At 59.2% G+C, this 11,588-nt stretch overlaps 2 protein-coding genes across 12 annotated transcripts in view; both read left to right on the top strand.

Annotated features, from left to right (window-relative positions):
• Positions 1 to 15: 15 nt before the first annotated feature.
• On the top strand, positions 16 to 6,770 carry RXRB (retinoid X receptor beta). 3 transcript variants are annotated; one of them, XM_030852035.2, is made up of 10 exons: positions 21 to 483; positions 1,154 to 1,401; positions 1,896 to 2,052; positions 2,417 to 2,596; positions 3,733 to 3,905; positions 4,296 to 4,425; positions 4,629 to 4,761; positions 4,877 to 4,968; positions 5,287 to 5,392; positions 5,504 to 6,770. In XM_030852035.2, the coding sequence occupies exons 1-10, from the start codon at positions 246 to 248 to the stop codon at positions 5,649 to 5,651; spliced, it is 1,605 nt and encodes a 534-aa protein (XP_030707895.1). In that variant the 5' UTR covers positions 21 to 245; the 3' UTR covers positions 5,652 to 6,770. The 3 variants fall into 3 exon arrangements, with proteins under 3 accessions (XP_030707892.1, XP_030707895.1, XP_030707894.1); XM_030852034.2 differs by having other exon boundaries at positions 4,865 to 4,968; XM_030852032.3 differs by lacking the exons at positions 5,287 to 5,392; positions 5,504 to 6,770 and having other exon boundaries at positions 16 to 483; positions 4,865 to 5,280.
• A 1,185-nt stretch (positions 6,771 to 7,955) lies between these two features.
• COL11A2 (collagen type XI alpha 2 chain) overlaps positions 7,956 to 11,588 on the top strand; it is a 28,257-nt gene continuing 24,624 nt past the window's right edge. For 8 of the 9 annotated variants that reach the window (XM_060308704.1, XM_060308702.1, XM_060308698.1 and 5 more), the window contains exons 1-3: positions 7,956 to 8,236; positions 10,915 to 11,064; positions 11,199 to 11,409. In XM_060308704.1, the coding sequence (XP_060164687.1) occupies positions 8,155 to 8,236; positions 10,915 to 11,064; positions 11,199 to 11,409 (443 nt within the window). In that variant the 5' untranslated portion in view covers positions 7,956 to 8,154. The remainder of the gene's footprint in view (positions 8,237 to 10,914; positions 11,065 to 11,198; positions 11,410 to 11,588) is intronic. The other variant, XM_060308699.1, reaches the window with a different exon arrangement.

Here is an 11,588-nt window from a genome sequence, read left to right as displayed (position 1 = left end):
AGACCGCCTCCTCCGTTTCCAACCAGACGAGGAGGCGGGAACTAGCGCGGAGACTTCCCGTCTATACCAAGATGGCTGCCACATCGGCGCTGTCATTTTGCTACAGAGCAGAGCGAAGCGCTTAATTCGACCCGGTTAAGGCCAGAGACTTTTTCTCTGGGGCTTCCTCGTGCTCAGCTAGTCCAACGATCAATCCTTGGGAATCCCTGGTACCTCTTCGGTATTCCTACACTCAGCCAGGAATCATGTCTTGGGCTGCTCGCCCGCCCTTCCTCCCCCAGCGGCATGCCGCAGGGCAGTGTGGGCCGGTGGGGGTGCGAAAAGAAATGCATTGTGGGGTCGCGTCCCGGTGGCGGCGGCGACGGCCCTGGCTGGATCCCGCAGCAGCAGCGGCGGCGGCGGCGGTGGCAGCCGGAGAACAACAAACCCCGGAGCCGGAGCCGGGGGAGGCTGGACGGGACGGGATGGGCGACAGCGGGCGGGGTGAGTGACCTAGCGGACGGACCGGCAAGCCAGTGACCGCGTTATCAGCAATCCCTTCCCCCCCCTCCCCTGGTGTTCTTTCCCAGGCGCTCCCGCCCCCTTGTTTGTAAACACGCGTCCCCTCCCTCCCGAGGGCCTTAGTGCCCTCCCCCCGGGGCGGGGCGGGGAGGGGGAGCTTCCGCTCTCCTAGCGGTGGCCGCTCGAGGCCCTGCACTACGGAGGTCCAAGGCGTGGGGCACTAGTCCTCGAGATTGAGGACTCTGGACGTTTGAAGGCAAATTCTGTGTCCTAGGAGGGGTCTCTTCTGCCTATCTCTTTTCCCTGCACGTTCTGGCTACGAACTGGGAGTGGAGGGGCTGACTGGTCCACCCCACGTGCTGCCCCACCCACACGAGATGCGTCTGGCTTGGGGTGACCAAATGCATTGTTTGGAATTTGCCTCACCCGAACGATCCTCCTCTGTCAGCCCCCTCCTCTCACCACGATTAGGAGTTAAGCCGTTGTTTGACAGCAGGGTGCCTCTGGACTTGGGAAGGGGTGGGGTGAGGTGGGGGCGCGGTGGGGGGATCAGAGAGAGAATTAAAGGCTCCGGTTGGATGATCGAAGACTCATTTTCTCTTTTTGTCTCTTCTGTCTGTGTGTGTCTGTGCCTGTGTGTACCCCTCACCAGACTCCCGAAGCCCAGACAGTTCCTCTCCAAATCCCCTTCCCCAGGGGGCCGCTCCCCCTTCTCCTCCGGGGCCACCCTTACCCCCTTCAGCAGCTGCATCCCTTGGAGGCTCTGGGGCTCCACCCCCACCCCCGATGCCACCCCCGCCACTGGGCTCCCCCTTCCCGGTCATCAGCTCTTCCATGGGGTCCCCTGGTCTGCCCCCTCCAGCTCCCCCAGGATTCTCCGGGCCTGTCAGCAGTCCCCAGGTGAGAGGTTGTAACCCACTTACTGCCTCTCCATTTTCATTTCCTTGTTTTCCTGGTGACCTAGATCCTTGTGTGAACTTCCCCATGGCCCACTGACCTTCCAGGCCTGTGGTCCTTGTGTGACCCCTGGCATTTCTTGAGGTGACTGAGCTTTCAGTGCACGCCTCCTCCCCAACCCTGTAAAAGAACCCAGCTATTCTTGATGTCCCTTTCATATATCAGTGATTTTTTGCCCTTTTGGTTCCATCTACCCTTCTGAAATACAAGCCCTTCAGGGCCACTGTGTTGCACAATTTCAGGGGGACCTTTATGTCTCATCTCTTCGGGGTTGTACTCCAGGGGTGGCCCTTCCCGGGCACTGCAGTGTAAATAATGTCCTTTGTAACGTGCAATGCAGGGCCCTGCCTAGGTGGTAGGGAATGATGTTCCTCCCCTCTGAGAGATTATCCTTCCCAATGAGTCTCCCTGTGACTTCCCTATTTCCCCCAACCCAGATTAACTCAACAGTGTCGCTCCCTGGGGGTGGGTCTGGCCCCCCTGAAGATGTGAAGCCACCAGTCTTAGGGGTCCGGGGCCTGCACTGTCCACCCCCTCCAGGTGGCCCTGGGGCTGGCAAACGGCTATGTGCAATCTGCGGGGACCGAAGCTCAGGTATGGGGCTCAGAGGACCAGCAGAGAGGAAGAGAGCGTGTACCATTTACCATCACCTGTGGGATTCCCAGGGGCTCTTGAGGTTTGGTTAGAGCAAGTGAGCTGGGGGAGGTCTGATGAGAGTTAAGGACCCTGCAGCTCAGATTTGGTGTGGGGGGGTGGTCAGAGGGAAGAGGGGGCTGGCATAGGGTTTTCGAACTGTGAGAAGAGTGGGACTGGATCATGCCTCATGTCCTGGTTCCCCATCTCTCTCTTTGGCAAACACAGAGCAGACTTCAACTAAATTTGCTGGGGGGAGGTGGGCAAGAGTCCTAGTGGCACAGGGTCTACGTGCAGTCTTACTGCTCTTCCTGTCCCCTCGCAGGCAAACACTACGGGGTTTACAGCTGTGAGGGCTGCAAAGGCTTCTTCAAGCGCACCATCCGTAAGGACCTGACCTACTCGTGCCGGGACAACAAGGACTGCACGGTGGACAAGCGCCAGCGGAACCGCTGTCAGTACTGCCGCTATCAGAAGTGCCTGGCCACCGGCATGAAGAGGGAGGGTAAGAGCCTGCCCTACCCAGGCCTCCCAGTCTACCCTGTGGGAGGAGAGGGAGGAGGGGGAGGGAAGACTGCAGGGACTATACCTCTTAGGAAGGCTGGACTCCTCTCTCTCCTCCAGAGGGCGATATTTGATTCCCTCTCCCCTGCTCATCAGCCCTCCTCTCTGGTACCTTGACCTGGTGCCTTGAGTTTCCTTCTTAATGGTTCTGCTTCTGTGGCCTCTGCCCCTCTGACCCCTCCCTGGTCTGGTGCTAGGGTAGGATAAGTTTTCCTTCCCCATGATGGGTTTCTCTAGCTCCCCTTCTCTAACCTGAGTAATTCTTCCTCATTTTGACCAAGTGCTTCCACCCTGGTCTCCATCTCCCTATTATCTGTGTTCTCTCTTCCAAACTCTGGGACTCTACCCTCTTAAGCTGCAGCCTTTACTGAAGACCTCAGGGCTTCTTCTTCTTCTTCTTTTTTTTTTAATCTCTATCTTTTCTTCTTAAGCTTGATTCTGGAATTCTGAGAGAGATACTTTAGGGAGTATATGTTGGTCACATCCCTCATTTTAGAGAAGATGAGCCTGAAGCCTGGCTTTCCCAAGGTCATGCAACAAAAGAGTGGCAGGTCTTGGATCAGAAGCCACACCTCTGAAGACCCAGGCCAGTGCTCCTTTTCCTGCTTTTTTGTTGAGTCAGAAGAGCACCAGATTTGCCATCAGGCACGCTTAGATTTGGACATACGACTTGCTATGTATTGTGTGAACTTGGGCAAGCTGTTTAATGAACTGCCCCCAAATCGTTATTTTTAAAAATGGGGTCAAGAGCTCACAGGGTCGTTATGATACTTGAGTGAACGTGAAAGTGTGCTTGGCACGTTTCCTAGTATATAGTAGGCTCTCAGTTTAAATGCTAGCTTTCTCCGTAATTCCTTTACCCACCCTTTTACTTCTTCTGGGTTTATTTATCTGTTCTTTTATAAGTCCTGCTTCTGGACTGCCACAAATCTGCCATGGTTTCCAGTGACTTCCCCAATTTCTATAAATATCTCCTAAGGGCCATGAGACCCTGATAAGACCCTAAGGACATTTTGGAATCTCCTCATGGCTGGCTGCTGACTTTCTACTTTTTTCTCCTTCCTCCTTCTCCTTCAGCGGTTCAGGAGGAGCGTCAGCGGGGGAAGGACAAGGATGGGGATGGGGAGGGGGCTGGGGGAGCCCCCGAGGAGATGCCCGTGGACAGGATCCTGGAGGCAGAGCTTGCTGTGGAGCAGAAGAGTGACCAGGGCGTTGAGGGTCCTGGGGGAACGGCGGGTAGCGGCAGCAGCGTGAGTGCTGGGGTCAATCTACTCTTCTTCCTGATGGGGGTGGGGAGGCGGGAGTCTAGGTCTGTTCTACCTCCCCCTCCCCTCCCTTCCCCTCACAACCCATCTAACACTGCCGGGACCGGAAGTGCCGCCAAACAAGGTCTCTTAGACATCTGAGGTAGGCGTGATAGCATCCTCCGTCCCCACTCCCAAAACAATCCACTCACAGAACCACAGGCAAGTCCCAAATTAATAACTTTTCCTGAATGCTAGAAGAGGAGGAATTGGTTCAGATAGGGCTTGAAGAGAGACTACAAATAAGGAGGGGGTGTCAAAAGCCTCTCATGGGGTTGGGGGGGCTCCCAGTGTACTTCCAAACCTTCTATAACTCTCACCCCTCCTCCCCTGCAGCCAAACGATCCTGTGACTAACATCTGCCAGGCAGCTGACAAACAGCTCTTCACACTTGTTGAGTGGGCAAAGAGGATCCCACACTTTTCCTCCTTGCCTCTGGATGACCAGGTCATACTGCTACGGGCAGGTCAGTGACCTTGGACTCCTTGAATCTCTTGTCATTTGACCCCTCTTGGACCTCCTGACCTTCAGGGACCCCAGCGGCCTTACCTTGCATACTCAGAGAGCCAGTCTCATTGACCTCGCCACCCCTTCTTCTCTTCCCCTGATGTGCTTTCAATCCCATGGCCTGATCCCTGGCTCGTCACCCTTGCCGCCCCCCACCCCCAGGCTGGAATGAGCTCCTCATTGCCTCCTTCTCTCACCGATCCATCGATGTCCGAGACGGCATCCTCCTCGCCACAGGTCTTCACGTGCACCGCAACTCAGCCCATTCCGCAGGCGTGGGAGCCATCTTTGATCGGTCAGTGGCCCTCGGCTGGGCTGGCCTGTCGGTCGAGGGGGTGGGGCTATAGGCTGGTCCGTGTCCAAGGCTGGCTGAGCTGTGACCTTTGAGTGACCTGCAGGTCCCTCTCCAGGGTGCTGACAGAGCTAGTGTCCAAAATGCGTGACATGAGGATGGACAAGACAGAACTTGGCTGCCTGAGGGCAATCATTCTGTTCAATCCAGGTAAGAGGAGGATTACCCCCGTCTCTCAAGACCAAGGCAGCCTTGGAGCCTCCTCTTCTTCGGAGACTCCTAAGTTACCCAGCTATCCCCCTCAACCTAGAAATCTCACAGCTGACAAAGAAGAACCCACATCTGCTGATAACATTCCCTTTGCAACCCCATCCCTCAAACCCATTGTGCCCTGCTTCCCTTGCCAGGCATCTGGTGAAGGGCGTGTAGGTGGGGCCCAAAAGGGACATCGTGTGGGCCACACCTCCACATTTGTCCTGATTTGATTTGCCCTCCTTCCTCTTCCTCCTCTCTTCCCTGCCATCCCAGATGCCAAGGGCCTCTCCAACCCCAGCGAGGTAGAGGTCCTGCGGGAGAAAGTGTACGCGTCCCTGGAGACCTATTGCAAACAGAAGTACCCTGAGCAGCAGGGCCGGTGAGAAGGCGCTGTGGGGCTGAGGGGCTGTGGGAACCGAGGCTCCTGCTGGGGTGGGGGTAGTGCCATGTGGCTCTAGCTCTCACTCCATGTCTCCCATTCCCTCCTCAGGTTTGCCAAGCTGCTCTTGCGTCTTCCTGCTCTCAGGTCCATAGGCCTTAAGTGTCTAGAGCATCTGTTTTTCTTCAAGCTCATTGGCGACACTCCCATCGACACCTTCCTCATGGAGATGCTTGAGGCTCCCCACCAGCTGGCCTGAGCCCACACCCAGACGTGGTGTTCCTCACGCTTGAGGAGGGCACATGGGCAAGGGACTCTGAGCCTTGGGGCAGGGTGGGGAGGGACCATGTTCCTAGAATCTTGGTGGGGTGAGGAGCATAGGGCAGAACGGAGACCTCCAACGGGGGGTCCCTAAACCCTGCAAGGGTTTGCTTGGCATCCCAAGTCAGAGGGGACCCCAGACCACTTTGAGGGCTGGACCTCTCCCTTCAGTGGCCTTGAGTCTCTGAATTTGTCTGGCTCTGCCATGATCTGGGGGTGCTTTCTTACCCCTGGCCTGGAACGGCCTCTCCTTCCCCCAGCACAGAGCACTGGCCTTGCTCCCAGGACCTGGCTTCCTTCTCGTCTTGCTTCACTTAGCCCCCCATCTGAAGAATGGAAATGGGAACTCCCACAGAGATGGATATTGGGGGGCAGGCCCCCCAAACGGATGGACATGGGAGTAAGGCTCTGACAGGCCTTCCTCCAACCAAGCCTGGCAGATGGGGGCTTCTCTGGAATAAGGAGGGGCCCTGTCGCTGCCCCATGTCCAGAGCCCCCTCTCACGCTTCACCTTCTGCCGTCAGACTGAAAAAGAAAAAGGTGGTGGTGGCTAAGGGGCGGGTGGAGATGTAGGAACCCATGTGCTATTTTTAATTTTCTCTGAGGATAGAGACTTGCAGTTAGACTCAAAGAAGTACTGTACTTTCCCAGGTTGACTAAGAAATGCCAGTGGTGGAGGTGGTGTTCGGGAAAGGCAGGGCCCTGAGGTGGTCTGCGGGGCTGGCTCTTCAGCACTGGCTTTCCCAGCCCCCTCCCCCACTCTTTCCGTCTGGCTTGGGGAAGGGGCCTGGGCTGTGAGGGCGGGGTGGGGGGAAGTGGCTTGGTGAGTAGTCCTCAGACCCTTCCCCTCCCAGCTCTCCCCCCAGCCCGGGGCACACACCTTGTAGGCTGGGGACACAGGCTCCTGGCCTCAGAACTGAGGGGAGATGGCCCGCCTGCAGAGATGGGGTGATGGGGCTGCATGATTTTTGCCCTGCGGCTCTTCTCTCCGGGGTTCCTTTACCCTCTCTTTCACTCACATAAAATCGCTTTCAAATTAAAATCGCTGTTTTCTGGACTGAGGTGACTGTATGAGGGGTGGGGGCAGCGCCGCACCGGGCCGCGTGTGGGAGGGTATCCGGTCGGGAGCTCCGGACCGGCTCCCTGGACGCCGCCGCCGCCGCCTAAGTTCCCTGGGGCCTCGGAGGCGGGCGCAGGGTGGGGGACACAAGGCGCGCTTTGTCGCGGAGGTGGGGGGAGAGGGTGTGCCAGCCTGGGGGCGGGGCCGGCCGGAGGGATGGGGGCGGCTGACTCTCAAAGGCGCCTTGTTCGCGGGCGCCCTCCCCAGCGCCAGCGGGCGGCGGCGCCTCGGCTCGCTCCGGGCTTCCCTCCGGCCGCGCCGCGGGCTCCGGGCAGACCCGGCGCCGTGCCCGCTCGTGGGGGCGCACTGGGCGCCGAGCGCCGCGGCTTACTCCTGTGTTGCCCGCCTGGAGGCGGCCTCGTCCCCGAGTGACCCCGTTTCCCGTACTCTGCCAACCAGTGTCGGCGGCCCCCCGCGCCCCCGCCTCTCCACTGGGTGCCTTTCCACCTGGGCTCCCGGGCGCCGTTACGTCGTCCCCCTACTTCCATCCCTTGGGACCTGATTAGCCTGTGTGTGGGTCTGTCCAGGCTCTGGCCTCCCCACTAACGGCCCTCCCGCCTCGCCCCCCACCCCCGCTCCCCGCGGCCGTCGGTTGCAGGTCCCCAGTCGCTATCTATAGCCGTGTCTATAAATACCGTGCCCCGGGCCAGGCTCTGTAATTACAGCGGGCGGGCCGGGCCGAGGGGAAATAATTATGGAGACCCGACGGGGTGAGGGGAGGTAGCGACCCCCAGGTCCGCCTCTCCCCTCCCACTGTGCTGTAAATCCCGCCCCAGACTCTGCTGAAAGGGGGCTCTGGGCCCCCAAGGGGGAGTAACGAGAAGGGGTGTTGTGACTGGACGTCTGGGCCCCCCCAAAGAAAGAGACTGGGGAAGAGATATTGGGGTTCCCGAAAAGAGAATCCTAAGGTACAGGCCACTGAGTCTCTGCGAGAAGCAGAGGAGAGCAGTCCGAGGGTCAGCGAGGGAGGGTTCCCACTCGCACCCCCACACCAGGTGGAGATCGGGGGTGGGGTTTCCCTCGGTGGCTGTGGGCGGGCGGCTGGAGGCAGGGGCTGGGCCGGGGGCGGGAGCGGGGTGGGGGCTCTGGGCTGCCGGGGTGGCCGGGGACACACAGGAGCGGCGGCCACCGAGGAGGGAGCAGCGCCGGAGCCCCGACGGCGCCTCGCTGCATGGAGCTGGGTCACTGAGAGCTGTCGCCACCCGGCAGCCTCCGACTTCCCCGGGACCCCGGCGTGCGAGCCTGCTCGCTGTCTCCTGCCAGCGTCGGGGTGTCCGGCGCCTCCGGCGGTCCCTGGGACCTGGCGTTCCGGGCGCCAGCTATGGAGCGGTGCAGCCGCTGCCATCGCCTCCTCCTGCTGGTACCGCTGTTGCTGGGCCTGAGCGCGGCCCACGCCTGGGCAGGTAAGGGGAGTCCCAGCGCCTGGGTCATCGGAATCTCCGCACACCTCGGGACAGGGGACAGCTGATGCCTGGGGAGCAGGGGGGAGCTTCTGGGTCCAAGAATGGGATTTGGGGGGGTCAGGGGTCCAGACTGGAGGGCAGGACACCTAGGATCCTTGGAGCCGGGGTGGGGATCTCTTTCCCTCCTTGAAGTGACTGGTGGAGGGCGGGTAAGGTTGAATGGCGGAGCATCACCTGAGGGCGGTGAGTGGGGCTGGATGGTGGGGTCCTCCAGCAGGGCCACTGTGGTCCAGCTGGTGCTGGAGTCAGGGCTAGATGCCAGTGTTGATGAGTGAGAGGCACATGTCTGTCTTCTGTCTCTCTGTCTGTATCTCTGGGGTGAGGGGGGGAGCATCCTTGGTCAGAGCAGAGCCTCGAAAGTAGAGAAAGAAGGGATACCTGTACTATTTGTCCCATCAGCTTCCCCGACAGGATCCCCTTCCCCCTCCCCGTGCCCTCGATGCTGCCACGCGGCTGGCTCTGGGGAGCATTGGGGCTGGCTGCCAACAGGACGGCCGCTGGACAGGCCAGGATCAGGTGTCTGAGGCAGGAGCCAACTCTTTGCATTCCTGCCCCGCCCCTCCCCCTCTGGCCAGCCGGGCTCCCCTGGGACCCTGGCATCCACAATCCCAATCTTTTCCTTCTTTTTCCCAGGATCCAGAAGTCCTGGTTCCTAGGAGAGGGGGTTTGATGTTGGAGGGGAGGAGGCTGGGAGTACCTGGGTACTAGGCAGGCTGGAGCAAGCCCCCTCCCCCCGTGGAAACACTGGAGGCTGATTTGCATATAACTTGACTATTCATTTCTTCTCTGCTTTGGAGACAAGATGGTCAGAAAAGCAGCATAAAGGATTAGATTAGATTACAGAAGGAAGAACTTTCAAGATACGAGGAGCATGCGGCTCAGGGACAGAAAATTGAAGTGTGGGATGTCTGTAGACTCTAGGAGTCTTTTTTAGGGAGAAAAGGGGACCTTTAACATGGAGGCAGGGGGATGGCTGAGATGACTGTCTCTTATTTGGGGGTTGAGTGGGTAGAGGTGGGACTCTAGCGGGAAATAGGTTAGTGTGGAATTCATCAGAGTAAAGAAAGGGGTGTTTGGGGGGCCAGAGGTAGAGTGGTGGGGGTGATGGGGCCACCAGTGGGGAGACTGGGGCAGATTGAGGCCAGAGACAGTGGGGCACATATGTAGCTTGAAGTGGGAAGATGGGTGGGCAGACCTGTGGGTAGGTTGTCTATAGGATGGAACTGTGCTCTTCTGGGGTTTGGTGGAGGGTGGGGCCCTCTGAGGTCTCCTTGGCCTGGGGTCTCTGTGAGTCTCTGTGTCTCTGTCTCACTTACCCTTCGTCTCTCAAAGCGGCCCTTGTGTGTTGGTGTTTGCGGAGCTGCCACACGTGGGGGCCAGGCTAGGGCAGGGGGGTGGGAGGGGGCAAGGCCGTGGTTTCCCGGCTCCTGGACTCAAAGGGCCTTTTCTCTGCCTGCCCACCCCACCTCACCCGCCCCACCCAGCTCTGCTCTCCTGATCACTCTGGCCCCTGCCCTGCCCCACACTTCTATGAGGGTTTTGCTGGAACTTTCTTTGGGATTTTTCCAATGGAGCTGATGGAGTGAGAAGTATGTGTATTGGGGAGCAAGTGAGGAAGAGGCGACCTCTGTCTTCTCAGGAGTTTGAACCCTCAGAAGCCGAGTTCTAGGGGGATAGGGCTGGTGGCCCGGGCCTTGAATCTTTGGACCGTGGCGGGGGGTGGGGGGTGGGCGGGGCGGGGCGGGCACGGTCGAAGTTCCAGGTGTGGGGAGCTTGCCCGGGTTTTGGGCAAAGGACCCTGATGGGATCCACAGATGTGTGGCTCCAGGCCCTGGACCTGCTCCGGCTCTGCGTGGCAGCTTCAGGCTCCCCACCCGCCCCTGCACCCCAGCCCATCTCCCAAGCCAGGGGCACCAGCTCCTGGGTTGGCCCTTTCTTGTATCTCCTTCCTCTGCATGGTCAGAGGTGTCCCCACCTCCCCAAACACAGGAACCCCAGCAGCTTGCAGTCCCCTCCCCACAGAGCTGCCTCTCTGTTCCCTCCCTCGTGGCCCCCCTGCACCTCCCGTGCCCAGGATGATCGTTTGCCCAGATGTTGTTTATGCTGGAGACATGGGACTGAGGCCAGAGACCCAGAGACCAAGAGACACGGAAAGGGAGGAAGAGAGGGAGAAAGGAAAAGTTGGGTAGAGTGTGAGGGAAACGGAGGAAGACAGAAGAGCCGGGGAGAGAGAAAGACCCACAGATACAGAGACAGAGAGAGTAAGCGTGACAGAGCTAGAGTAAAGGGAAGGCAGAGTTGGGACGGAGAGGTTAAGAGAGAATAGAGAGAGATTCATAGGCTGAAAGACGGAGATAGGGAGGGAGTGACAGAGACAGAGGCTGGGAGGCGGGGACAGTGGTGGGCAGGGAGCTGAATACCGGCTCAGCGCTGCCCTTTTCCAGGTGACTTTCGTTTTCCATCCATTCAGGCCCCGTTCAGGAGCAAGTAAGGGAGAGGTGACTTTTATCTTCCAAGGAGTTTGAGCCCCAGGAAGCTGAGCTCTAGACCCCAAATGTCCCCTGTGTGGGCCCTCCTGAGAGTGTGTCCCTTCCCCTGACCCTCGTGGACTCTCCCAGGTGCAGCCCCTGTGGACGTGCTGTGGGCCCTGAGGTTCCCCTCCCTCCCTGACGGTGTCCGGAGGGCGAGAGGCATTTGTCCAGCTGATGTGGCTTACCGAGTGTCCCGGCCCGCCCAGCTCAGTGCACCCACCCGCCAGCTCTTCCCAGGTATGGGTGACACGCTGGAGGAGGGAAAGTTGGCCGAGGTCACAGGGCAGGGTCTGGGATCAGACACGAGAAGGGAAGGGGTTAATGTCTCGCTTTGCCTCTCACTCCACCTGTGTATGTCTCTCCGGTACCAGGAGGCTTTCCCAAAGACTTCTCTCTACTGACTGCTGTCCGGACCCGCCCTGGCCTCCAGGCTCCCCTCCTGACTGTCTATAGTGCCCAGGGTGTCCGACAACTGGGCCTGGAGCTCGGCCAACCTGTCCGCTTCCTGTACGAGGACCAGACTGGACGGCCTCAACCTCCTGCTCAGCCCGTCTTCCGAGGCCTCAGCCTAGCAGATGGCAAGTAAGTCAGTTTGCTCCTCTGGCCTGTCTGGCCTACCCTTTCAGGAGCTCCCCTCTGACCCCTGCCCGCAGAGCCCCCATGCCCTAATCTAGGAAACCCTGCCGACCCTGTGGGCCACCACTCACTTACCCACTGCCCAAACTTCTGCCTAGTCACTTCTAGCCCAGAGTTTGGGCTTT

The sequence above is a fragment of the Globicephala melas genome, chromosome 11 (genome assembly GCF_963455315.2).
Source record: "Globicephala melas chromosome 11, mGloMel1.2, whole genome shotgun sequence".
NCBI lineage: Eukaryota > Metazoa > Chordata > Mammalia > Artiodactyla > Delphinidae > Globicephala > Globicephala melas.
The sequence above is the reverse complement of the archived record's forward strand: the minus strand, read 5'-3'. Positions and strand labels throughout refer to the sequence as shown.

Coding starts and splice junctions, on each gene's coding strand:
- RXRB (XM_030852032.3), top strand. CDS start 246: ATGTCTTGGGCTGCTCGCCCGCCCTTCCTCCCCCAGCGGCATGCCGCA. Junction 2,053..2,416: donor CTGCGGGGACCGAAGCTCAG/GTATGGGGCTCA, acceptor GTCCCCTCGCAG/GCAAACACTACGGGGTTTAC. Junction 3,906..4,295: donor CGGCGGGTAGCGGCAGCAGC/GTGAGTGCTGGG, acceptor CCTCCCCTGCAG/CCAAACGATCCTGTGACTAA.